This window comes from Bradysia coprophila, unplaced genomic scaffold (genome assembly GCF_014529535.1).
Source record: "Bradysia coprophila strain Holo2 unplaced genomic scaffold, BU_Bcop_v1 contig_94, whole genome shotgun sequence".
NCBI classification, from domain to species: domain Eukaryota; kingdom Metazoa; phylum Arthropoda; class Insecta; order Diptera; family Sciaridae; genus Bradysia; species Bradysia coprophila.
This window is the reverse complement of record NW_023504022.1, coordinates 5,536,893-5,549,048: the sequence shown is the minus strand read 5'-3', so window position 1 is coordinate 5,549,048 and position 12,156 is coordinate 5,536,893. Positions and strand designations below refer to the sequence as shown.

The 12,156-nt window shown below is 38.5% G+C and overlaps 2 protein-coding genes and 1 non-coding gene across 4 annotated transcripts; 2 read left to right on the top strand and 1 right to left on the bottom strand.

Moving 5' to 3' along the window:
- Positions 1–4,897: 4,897 nt before the first annotated feature.
- On the top strand, positions 4,898–7,400 carry LOC119085089 (carnitine O-palmitoyltransferase 2, mitochondrial). Its single transcript, XM_037195330.1, has 5 exons — positions 4,898–5,866; positions 5,926–6,199; positions 6,277–6,476; positions 6,538–6,775; positions 6,844–7,400. The coding sequence occupies exons 1-5, from the start codon at positions 5,077–5,079 to the stop codon at positions 7,337–7,339; spliced, it is 1,998 nt and encodes a 665-aa protein (XP_037051225.1). The 5' UTR covers positions 4,898–5,076; the 3' UTR covers positions 7,340–7,400.
- Positions 7,401–7,718: 318 nt separating this feature from the next.
- Trnastop-uca lies at positions 7,719–7,806 on the bottom strand. Its single transcript has one exon. It is a non-coding gene; the product is annotated as a tRNA-Sec (tRNA).
- A 1,390-nt stretch (positions 7,807–9,196) lies between these two features.
- Positions 9,197–11,358, top strand: LOC119085092 (zinc finger protein OZF-like). 2 transcript variants are annotated; one of them, XM_037195335.1, is made up of 5 exons: positions 9,197–9,761; positions 9,826–10,062; positions 10,271–10,469; positions 10,541–11,033; positions 11,107–11,358. In XM_037195335.1, exons 1-5 carry the CDS (start codon positions 9,294–9,296, stop codon positions 11,288–11,290), a joined length of 1,581 nt encoding a protein of 526 aa, XP_037051230.1. In that variant the 5' UTR covers positions 9,197–9,293; the 3' UTR covers positions 11,291–11,358. The 2 variants fall into 2 exon arrangements, with proteins under 2 accessions (XP_037051230.1, XP_037051231.1); XM_037195336.1 differs by having other exon boundaries at positions 9,198–9,761; positions 10,274–10,469.
- The last annotated feature ends 798 nt before the right edge of the window (positions 11,359–12,156 follow it).

Sequence of the window (12,156 nt, the reverse complement as noted above, 5' to 3'; positions counted from 1 at the left end):
GATAATAAATAATGGAAAATGTTGTTCGGATCCACGAAAATACACGTTACGTCGTAATGTGAATCATACCTATTGTCGAACATAATTCCAATTAAAATATTGTTCGTCTTACATCCGTAACCCAATATGCGATTTTAGTCTAATTGGTGAGTTGAAACTGGAATATTACGTCGAATTGGAATTACGTCGAACGTTTTCTCGTATAACATTTCCATCAAAATTTTGTATAACATCTGCTGATGTTAAACCAGTCCAACTCGACGAATCGAGAAATATTTTCAATATAAGCTGCGATAACTCGGAGACATTCCTTGAAACAGGTAGACCACGCAGCGGAGTATTGTAAATGAAAAAATCGAGACTCTTAAGTGCCTCCCCTTTATAGAAAGAATATTTCCGATGAAAGACCTTGAGATATCTAAGGATATTACCTCAATATTATTCAGTAGAAGATCCACATGTAACACTGTGGTTGCTCTGTGTTATAGCAGATAGTAAGCGAAAACCGAACAAACCTTTCGGAAACGGCTTATCATTTGTTATCGACAGCCAAGACAGAAATAAACAATGACCTACGGCTAACTTGGTCGGCGTTCGGACAAAATAACCCCGGACGAAATAAATCCGGACATAATGTCCCCTGGACAAAATAACCCCGGACAAAATAACCCGGACAAAATAACTCCGGACAGAATAACTCCCAAATAAAAAAAACGATATAGTTACTCGAATATTTTCAATACACTCAATATATTCGAATATTCATGAGTACATGGTCGATATGTTCGAATATAGTCGAGTACATAGTGGATGTATTCGAATATATTCGAGTATCTTGTCGAATATATTTGATATATGCGAATATAGTCGATATATTCGAATATAATCGATCATGTTTGCTATATGCGAATATAGGCGATACATACATACTAGTATGTAGTCGATATATTCGAATATAGTCTAGTTCTTAGTCGATATATTCGAATATAGTGGAGTGGAGTACTTAGTTGACATATTCGAATATAGTCGTTTATATTTGATATATGCGAATATAGTCGGTATATTCGAATGTAATCGGGTATATAGTCGATATGTTCGATGATAGTCTAGTACGTAGTCGATATATTCGAATATAGTCTAGTTCTTAGTCGATATATTTGAATATAGTGGAGTGGAGTACTTAGTTGATATATTCGAACATAGTCGTTTATATTTGATATATGCGAATATAGTCGGTATATTCGAATGTAATCGGGTATATAGTCGATATGTTCGATGATAGTCTAGTATGTAGTCGATATATTCGAATATAGTCTAGTTCTTAGTCGATATATTTGAATATAGTGGAGTGGAGTACTTAGTTGACATATTCGAATATAGTCGTTTATATTTGATATATGCGAATATAGTCGGTATATTCGAATGAAATCGAGTATATAGTCGATATGTTCGATGATAGTCTAGTATGTAGTCGATATATTCGAGTATAGTCTAGTTCTTAGTCGACATATTCGACGATAGTCTAGTATATAGTCAACATATTCGAATATAGTCGAGTACATAGTTGTAGTCCATATATTCGATGATAGTAGACATATTCGAGTATAGAGTCAATATATTCAAATTAATAGTCGATATATTAGAATGTACTTGAGTATATAGTCGATATGTTCGAATATACTCAAGTATATAATTGATATAATTTAATAGATTATATGCTGCGCCGCAGGCCGGGGAAATTAAAAAAAAAATAAAAAAGCGGGGTCGAGGGGCGGCAGCCCCCGCAGAGGGGGGTGAAGGGGGGAGTATCCCCCCTTCAATGTCGTCATCATTTAGTCCAGGGGTTATTTTGTCCTGACCTGATCGGGGTTATTTTGACCGGGGTTATTTTGTCCGGGTTATTTTGTCCGGAGTTATTTTGTCCGGGGTTAATAAGTCCTAGAGCCAACTTGGTCTTATAATAGGAAAACTAACGTTGACAACAAATGAAGTAACAGATTTAATGGCCAGAATTATACGAAGGATACGTGTGCCTCGTTTCTGGAAGGCTAAAAAAGCGCACAAAATCAACGAGAGAAATACTTGAAAACCCAACTCGATCAAAACTACCTGCATGGCATGGCATATATATGTTGTGCTCATTTCGTTTGCCAATTCTAGACATTACAATTAGTGACCGTTTAAGTGTTAAACAGAAACTAAACAACAATTTTAGCACATAAACGTTTTACGATCTGTGTTGATTTTTACGTCATTGAGACCACTTTCGCCGAAGTGCTAATATGAACATTTGAATTGGGTATAACACATGACTCAATCCGTTCGTTGTCTACGCTACTGACAAATTGATATTTACGCTGTCAGAAAAGTGAATAACTTTACAACTAACATTCGTCTCTAGACGTGTGAATACGCACAGCAAAACCATTGAAAAATAAAACCGTGCAACAACCTCGAATGTCCTGACCATACATGACTAAACGAATGCGAGTTCATTAAGTAAATGTGTCGTTGTAACCGATATAATGTTTTTCTCTCTGCATATCTTTGATCTCCAGTTTAACGACCTTCATGCTAAACCTTTCATACAAGCAAACAAATCAATTGTTGAGTGATTTAGAATGGAGTATCTTTAGTAGATTTCAAAACGAAATCTTTTACTTCAATTAGTTTAAACATAAAATTTAAAATCTGAGACAAATTGAACAAGAAATCGTTGCTCACTTTATATTGTCGCCGTCGATAAACAGAAGACATAGCACCGTTGATGAGTTAATAATAGGAATTATGATAATCGATGGGTTAATAATAGAATCGATCGAGACGAATCGTTTGTTATTCACCTTGTGAATCAAGTTTTTTTTTTGTTAATTAAAATTTCGCTGATATTTTTGTCCCCCAAGATCAAGTTGTGTGGACTTAGACGACTTAAACGACTTAAACGGATATGTTCGGCGATAATGAATAAAATAATTTTTATAAATTTACCTCAACATCTATTTCGGCGATAGGTGTTACGCTATTGTGTTATGGTATGGAGAATTCGATTACCCAGGCACTTCATTAAACACGCCAGCAATCCAATTTAATTCCCATGGGTAAACGGTTCACTTATCGCCATGTGTAATTAAATGAAAAAAAAAGAAAAACCTTCGAATCAACAATTCGTTGCCGTTCGGTCGGTTAACAACGCGATAACAGAAAAATATTCAACACTTTATCCACAATCCCACCACACATATGCAATTGTTTGTCGTATTTTTTTGATTGTTTTCCGATTTTGTTTTTTTTTTCGTCTCTTCTCATTCACTTTTCAACAATGGTGTGTTATTTAGGAAGCTTTTATCTTAAAAATTTAGAAACTGAAGTTTATTTTGCTTCCTGTCACACTTTCGAGAGTCTTTCGGGCCGTTAATTGCACTTATTTAATGTTCAATCATTTGCTGAGTGTTGGTCAATCTTCAACATTATTTACACCCAAAATCTTTCACCGAATCAGTGATCCACTCTTATGAAATCAACAGAAACGACGTTTATGTATAGTATTTCTCAACGCGGAGAATGATTAATCTTTAAAATATCTTTACACACATAAAAAATCACATAGCAAATGACGAAAAGAAGTACCTTCTATATACGCCAAAGACGAGAAGAAGAAAAAAAACAAACAAAAAGTCAATTCGATCAAATTTTATAACTTCCAACTGCACAATGGATGATATGAGTAAAACGTAGAGTATAGCTAGTTAACATGCACACAGCACAACTGAATATCTTAAAGAGGCAAGACTTGCAATCGCCGAATTACTTATATGCAATCACTTTTTTGTAACGAAACGAATTTCCAAACTTAAAACGTTAAACTAAATTAATGTCATTTCTTGTTCGATTACAAAACTAATGAGTGTGTCCATTGATAGAACGGTATCGGCCCACCGTGGCAACCGTGACTGTCACGTTGACGGCCATTTCTATGAATGAAATACCATCGATGTACTGAACGAACGAATTAAAATGACAGACGATTTATATTAACAGTGTGTTTCTCGCGATATTCGTGTTTCTCGTCCCTCTCTCGCTCATTGTTCGTTCGTCAACATTGTTGAGCAATTTTGTGAATGAAATGGAGGATTGAATAGCTTTGAATGGACAATTGTTTTGTGATGCAATTCACTCTCTGTGTAGTGTATGAGACAATTTCTTAAGATCCTGCCATTGCGTCATACTACAAGAGTCATCATAAATCTGTTATTCGGTCATTTCAACCAGATTTTCCATGGTTCCAACCTAGTTTATTCTTGCATGTCTTCATAATTTTTACGGAAAGCATATATGTCCCGTGTTAATACTTCCATCGATCAAAGTATTTTTAATCGGTTGATTTCAAATCTTGTACTTCACTTTTTTTAAACATGCATTTTACTGTATAAAGGACCACATTACCCAGAGCTTGTCATTATTTTTGTCGTCGTTAATATAGTCGTATGTGACACGTTAACTTGTTATGGTCAACATATAAGGACAAACAAGTCACCTGTGGAGAGTGTCTGTTCTCTCCACAGGTGACTTACCCGTCCACTGGAAAAGACTAAACTTATAAGATTGACTTTATGAATCAAATCATCCACACAATAAACCAGAGAAGGCAGAGTTCTATTCATCTTTAATTTCCAATTGGAATTTCCGACGAAGTTATAGGTGAACATTGGATTTTCGTTGTAACGAACACACACAGAGAAAATATTTGAACGAACAGTTGATGGCATCTCTTCTAACCAATTGGTTCAGACAGAGAAGACAATCATTTTGATTGAAACCAGTAGTGCCATGGAATTTCAACACATTCAAATGGCTTGAGTACATTGTATACAATGAACGAAACATCTGGTACACTAAGTATAAATACAGTAAAAGGTAGAAGGGATACGAAACTGTCAAAGTCCAAAGTTTATTATTGGGAGTAATGTACATTGAGCAGTTAACCGGTTAAGTGTCTTTCTATGCAAATTTTCCGTAAAGAAAGGTTTTGTTAAAATACTTGTCATCAAGGGTAACGGGATTTCGTGTGGTTGTACAATGTTTCGCGTAAAATTATCGTCGGAAAAGCTTAAAGTGCTGGACATAGTCCGTTGGCAATCAACACATACGTCACCCGTTTTATCGTACGGCAGCGATTCATATCAATATTTACAAAAGAGCTCGACGCCTATGCTCCACTTTCAGCCGTCGTTACCCCGACTGGCAATACCGAAATTAGAAAAGACATGCGAGCGATACCTGGCAGCGGTGAAGCCACTGTTGAACGAAAATACCTTTGCCAGAACCTCAATCGTCGTCGATCAGTTCCGACAGAGTGAAGCGCCCCAATTACAGAAACTGTTGCTCCAACATGATAAATCCAACAAGCATACGAGTTACATATCGGAACCATGGTTTGACATGTACTTGAAGGACCGTGCACCGCTACCAATCAACTATAATCCCGTGCTTACGTTTAAACCGGACGAACGGCCCGAATATAATGATTTGTTAATTAGGACAAGCAATTTCATTGTCAGTTCGTTGAGGTTTCGTCGATCGTTGCAAGAAAACTTACTGAAACCGGAAGTGTACCATATGAATCCGAAGAAGAGTGACACTCCAACCTACCATAACGTGACCAGACTTTGTCCGGCCAAGATTTCAACCTATGTGTCTTACGCATTCAATGCATTTCCGCTAGACATGAGTCAGTATCAAGGATTGTTCGGCGCCACAAGGATTCCCGAATTGGGCAAAGATCGGATCTACCGACAAAGTGATACGAAGCATCTTGTAATCATAAAGGATGGGCACTTCTTTGCCATGGACGTTTTGGACGAACAAGGTGCGTGATATCTAAGAACTTTAAGAAGAAGAACAAAGCTAAAGTTTCTCTCCCGACAGGCAACATCGAACCACCGGAAGTTATCCAAGCTCGAATGAAGTACATCTTGTCAAAAGAAACCAAAAAAGCCGATCATCCCGTGGCAGTGCTAACAACCGAAAATCGTGACACCTGGGCAAAGATTCGTTCAGATCTCGTGAGTGATGGCAATGCTGAAGCATTACAAACGATTGATTCCGCAATATTTGTAATATCGCTGGAGGGCGGTCAGTTGGACGAGGAGAATCCAACACAGTTGTTTAAACAATTATTAGGTAGCAGCGGTTGTAGCCGGTATGAGACCGTTGAATTTGATGATAATTTGGACTTTTGAGTTACTAAATACCGACCAATGTGCTTACACGTTACAGATGGTTTGACAAGTCCCTGTCGCTAGTGTTTAATAAAGACGGATCCGCATCAGTATCATTTGAGCATTCCTGGGGAGATGGCGTTGCCGTTTTACGTTATTTTAACGAATTGTACGCGGACACGAGATTAAATCCTTTCGTTCATCCACATACGAAACCAACGGACCGAATGGATATCGATCGAGTTGTTCGACCTATTGGTAAGTGCTGGCCATATCCGACAACATGATCATAATTTCACCCGTCTATACAAACCAACAGAATTTAAGCTGACCGATAGACTGAAACAGGGAATTCAGCAGGCTCAACTGAACCACCAGAAAGTGATGGATTCGCTGAACATGCATCTGATGAAATTCGATTCATTAGACAAACGCAAATGCAAGAGGTATGGACTGAGTCCTGATTCAATAATGCAGCTGGGTTTTCAGTTGGCATACAAGAAGCAAAACAATCGCTACGTCGGTACCTATGAATCTTGCAGCACCTCAGCTTTCCGGTAAATTAATTTGAATTCTGTCGAACCGAAGTTCTGTCTTCCTAATCTAAATTTGACCGTCAATTTAGCCATGGTCGTACTGAAACCATACGTCCGTGCTCGCAGGCCACCAAGCAATTCTGTGATGTGATTCTATCGAAAAATCGTCCAAGCAACGACGAACTACGCGCCCAAATCGATCAGTGCTCAAAAGTCCACGGACAATTAACCAAAGAAGCTGCCATGGGTCAAGGATTCGATCGACATTTGTTCGGACTGCGTCACATGGCCAAAATTAATGGCATCGAAGAGCCGGCACTGTACTCGGACGATGCATACAAAATCATCAATCACAACATCATGTCGACGAGTACATTGTCGTCGACCGGTTTAATGCTTGGCGGTTTTGGTCCGGTTACACAAGACGGATATGGAATTGGTTACAGCATTCAGGATGAGTTCCTTGGCACTGTTTTCACCAATTATCATGAGCATACAAATGGGAGTGAATTTGTTGACTGTTTGCGAGAGTCTTTCGATGAAATTACGAATATTGTTAAGTTGTCATCGAAGGCTGTGCCATAGTCGTTCGATACTTTGAGTACTTTTTACAGAGTTCATTAATAAAAATGGTTGGAAAAGTAAACGAATTCTATATTTGGAAATGCAGAGAACGCGTAACCGTTCACAGACATAGCGGACAAGGACTCTTCATTCTCTTGATCAGTTTTAACATTCATAAAACCAGTGAGAGGCCTTTGCTAATTTATGTCGTCGCTATCAATGACCAGATGATATAGGTAAGTAGTAGAGTGCATATTTGGTGCACTGATGGGACTATGGCTCATTTTAGGAATTTCCTCCTAAGGAAGACTCTTCGAATAAGAATACATTCAAAGGTAGGTACATGAGACGAGACATAAACTCATCAAATAAACTGAAAATAAAAAAAAAAAAAAATCTTCGCCCAACAGGCGGAATCGAACCGCTGCGACTTTTGATCGCCTACAGGTTTGAAGCCTGCACACCGAACCATCGATGATCAGTTGGGCGATTAAATATTCGAATGTTTACTCATATTATGGTAAATGTGAGGTAAAACTGGGTCTAGCGAATGTTAAGAAAAATGAATTTTGATGTCAGCGTGATGGGAGACGTATATCGAAGTTGCGATTTGAAATTGGGTGGGAAATGATTTTCTAAACTGACAATTCGATTTGATTTAACGTCCTCTATCTATTTAGTTAGTTTCTTATTGAATTGTGTGTGCCAATTGTGTGATCAAGGTTCTTTCGGATCTTTATGATTGATGTCATGGTACATTTGTCTTATAATTTGTTATTTGTATCAGTATTTACAGGAAGTAAAAACCGGGTTTGAGGTAACCATGTATTAAGGAAATATTGGTGAACTGTCGTATACAACAGAAGTTAAAGAAGTCCAGAAGGGGATTTGGAATTGGGTAATTGGTGGCTACATCTGAAAAAATCACTCGTCTCATTGTTAACCTTTTATAAACGGCAAGTGCTGTCCATTCACATGATTCAAAAAAGATTCAGAAAATTAATCTCAAAATAAATCTGACATCAAGCTATTGGAGGTTTAGTAATTAGTTTTACCATAGCACTGCTCCTAGCATAACAATGAAAATATTTGGAGGTTGATGGTATCAGAATAGACTTTGCATTTCTTTCGTAGAGGCGGGGCTATTTTACGTATTTACGTATGTTAATGCTAGGAGTATAAAACATTCCTACAACACATTTGCGAACGCTCTGGTGGTATTATGCAATTTCGCTAAGAAACGTTCGAAATTCATTCGTGTCATTGATATGCCAAATTGACTGAATAAACTTCAAAAAACATCCAATCCGTACCAAGGTTCTGAAAGAACAGGTTAAGACACATATGAGTTGATCACGAAGGCGGTGACACACAAATTTTGACAAATAGATGCTATTTATAGGTTTGTTCCAAGTAACTGTAAACACGAACTTTGACAACCCGAAAAACGACAATTTCATCCATAGCAACGTCGCTTACGTGATATTTCATACAAATCGACCAACGTCGCCTACGCGATTTACACAGAGGTATTATTGAGGTTATGGTTATATGGATGAAATTTGACAATTCATATGGCCTTGGAACAAACCTATTGAACATACTCATTACAGATTGTTTGTAATGTCAACCTGATAAAAACTATTTTTTTTCTTCAAGTTGACATTTCAAACAATCTGTAATGAGTATGTTCAATAAATAGCATCTATTTGTCAAAATTTGTGTGTCAGCCGCCCTCGTGGGTGTCTTAACCTGTTCTTTCAGAACCTTGATCCGTACAAAGTAACTGCAAAAGTTGTGAAAAGCTTGCAACTCTCCATCATTTACCTTATTTTCGAAATTCGTTCGTACCGTTCGTACTTTCTTGTCAATGTCAAACGTCAAACATATGTCAAATCGTCTTCAAAACAAACCATTCCGTGCAGAAATAAAGTGAAAAATTTTTGTTCCGTTTTAGAAATAAAATGCTTCTGCGATGACCGATCGTGTGATTAATATGTCGTCGAGCTTAGTAGATTTAAGCGATAATTCGTATCTGTGTCGTCTGTGCGCTTTGAAAACGTCATTGCCGGCAGTGGAAATGTTTTCGCATGAAGGATCAATACGCGAGATCAAGAAAAAGATTGAAATCTGTCTGCGTTTCATGGTCGACCAGCACGATTCCTATCCCAAGTTGGTTTGCAGCGATTGTGTCTGCAAATTGGACATTTCGTACGACTTTCTGATGAAAAGTCTGGAATCGCAACAATTTCTGACGGAACTGGTTCAGAACGATGTCTTCAACACGATTTATGTGTTGAAAGACGATCAACAGCTGTGCATGGCATTAAATGAGTTGCCCGGTCACGATATTCAAGACTTGGAAAATTTAGTTGATGAAGCGCATATGCATCACACGGACAGCAATGATATAAGCCAGATAATTCAGTACCATGACGGAGAGGTGGGTAATTTGAATGTGTTAGTGGAATGTGAAGGTCTTAGTCTCAATCGATTTGCATTTGCAGTTGAACGACGAACAAATTCAAGCCATGAACAGCAATTTACCGAAGGATACTGACTCCTTGCCTGATATCGCCCTCTATTCCTTTGACTCAATGGATAATGTGAAGGACACAGACTACCTGAACGAAGCGAATTTTCAACAAAACTCCAACTCGTCAATACTGGACAATGTTTTCAACAGAACGTGTGCCGAAATTGAGGAGAAACCCGTAAAAGAAACCAGCGTTGTTAATAACAAGGTATGATTGGCCCTATACCGCCAACGGTTGGGAAAAAATTTTGTTTTCGCTCTCAAAAGTCGTTTCAAATTTCATTATTCTCAACAATGAAGCAATATTGTCAGTGGTCACCTTAATTGTAAACTGACACCGTTGCTCTTTTCGTTTCGATAGAAATGGCTGCTCTCGCTGACTAAGAGAATTTTTTTGATTTTTATATTCGTTTCAGCAGACTTGCAACATTTGCAACAAGACCTTCCCAACGAATTACAAACTTACCGAACATATGAAGAAACACGAGACACCTGCACCGTTCAAATGTAAAATGGAAAGTTGCGCCAAGACGTTCCGATCGAAGATTGGCTTAATCCAGCACGAAGCATCTCACACCGGCGATTTTAAATTTTCTTGTGATGTGTGCGGTAAAGGTACGTGTCGTCACCGTATGTAGTATTTACCTGTGTCGTCAAGTCATACCGAAATTTCCCCATCTCAAAAGGATTCCAAATCAAGAGCTATCTGACCATTCACAAGAAGATCCACTCGAACATTAAGCCGTACGCATGCAGCATCTGTGGTCTGGAAGTGAAGGCCAAACAGGCATTGATCGACCATGAGAATCGTCATCTGGGTGTTAAGAATTACCAATGTTCACAGTGCGACAGAAAATTCATCTCGAAATCGATATGCGCGACACATGAAAAGACTCAACACTCGACCGAATCGAATCACAAGCATCCGTGTCCGGTGTGCAAGAAATTGTTTGTGCGAAAGTCGTATCTGAAAACGCATATGACCATACACAGCGGAAACAAGTTATTCATTTGCGAGCAATGTGGAAACAAATTTTTAACGAATTTAGACCTGAAGCTCCATTCAACGACTCATTCTGGCGAGAAACGATACGTCTGTGAAAAGTGTGGAAAAGCTTTTGCACGTCCCGACGCTTTTGGCATACACAAACGATCGCACACCGGCTACAGGCCGTACAAGTATGTTCATATTGTTCGAAAATGTTGGAGGAAATCGTTCACTGATCTTTGCCATATGTTCTTCCCTAAACAGATGCAAGTTTTGTGGTCAACAGTTCGCTCAGATAACATCGATGAAAGTTCACGTTCGACTGCATACGTTGGAGAAGCCTTACAAGTGTTCGCTGTGTCCGCTGAGCTTCGTGTCGAGGACCTACCTGAATACGCACATGAAAAAGCACAATACAGTCACAACGAAAGAGTTGACTCAAACATGAAATTGCGTCAGTGCAATTGGTTGATGGATCGATGTGATGTGGAAATAAAAGTGATCAGAACCGGTGAACGAAATTTGTTTGTGACATCTGATGAATGGACGAGACATACTTCCGTATCACTTATCTCGAATAGCTGCTGGTTATTTCACAAAAGAAACGATCATTCGCCTGTACTAAACGGTTGCTTTAATTACCACAAATTCACTAAAAAACATCGTGTTAGATCAGCGAACTGTCATCAAAATACCTGCCTACGGAAAAGTAGGAGTCCGATCAGGGTCACTTCATCAATTATTTTTAGCTTTCATCAATTCGTTCTTCAATTTTTCACCAGCGGTCGCTACATCCTTAATAAGCCGGTCGTGGTATTGTGCCATTTTAAATAAAGTTTCTTGCTGTTGCAATTTCGCATCGGCACCTGATGCAATTTTGGTTGAGTTGTCTTTAGCTGGCACAGAATTAGTCATGGAATTATCATTGAATTCGGGATGCTTTGAATCAGAAATCGATGATTGCTCGGGTGAATGAGAGCGATATGAAGCCGATGGAGTCAGTTGGTGGTGTTGTTGTTGCTGCTGATTGAATGATTGACTGTGCTGTAAATATCTCTTATTATCTGGCAGTGATGACACGTGAGGATTGCACCCAATGAGTAAATTCGTCGGTGCTATGCCGTTTCGAGACCGATACGGGTAAGTATTTGAATGTCTCCCATTGCTGTACGAGTTGGGCTGTTGATACTTTGGTGAATTGTAACTCTGCAAATGATAATTCGGCGAGTGTTGACTTGATGGATGATAATTCGCTGATTTATAGTTGGATGTAGGATCGTTCGGTGAATACTCATTCGAAAAAGGGTAGTCCGA

Excerpts from the sequence above, each read along its gene's own strand:
- LOC119085089 (XM_037195330.1), top strand. The coding sequence starts at position 5,077 with ATGTTTCGCGTAAAATTATCGTCGGAAAAGCTTAAAGTGCTGGACATA. Across the intron at positions 6,477-6,537 it reads TCGAGTTGTTCGACCTATTG|AATTTAAGCTGACCGATAGA; the intron begins GTAAGTGCTGGC and ends ACAAACCAACAG. Across the intron at positions 6,776-6,843 it reads TGCAGCACCTCAGCTTTCCG|CCATGGTCGTACTGAAACCA; the intron begins GTAAATTAATTT and ends CCGTCAATTTAG.
- LOC119085092 (XM_037195335.1), top strand. The coding sequence starts at position 9,294 with ATGACCGATCGTGTGATTAATATGTCGTCGAGCTTAGTAGATTTAAGC. Across the intron at positions 10,470-10,540 it reads TTGTGATGTGTGCGGTAAAG|GATTCCAAATCAAGAGCTAT; the intron begins GTACGTGTCGTC and ends CCATCTCAAAAG. Across the intron at positions 11,034-11,106 it reads ACCGGCTACAGGCCGTACAA|ATGCAAGTTTTGTGGTCAAC; the intron begins GTATGTTCATAT and ends TTCCCTAAACAG.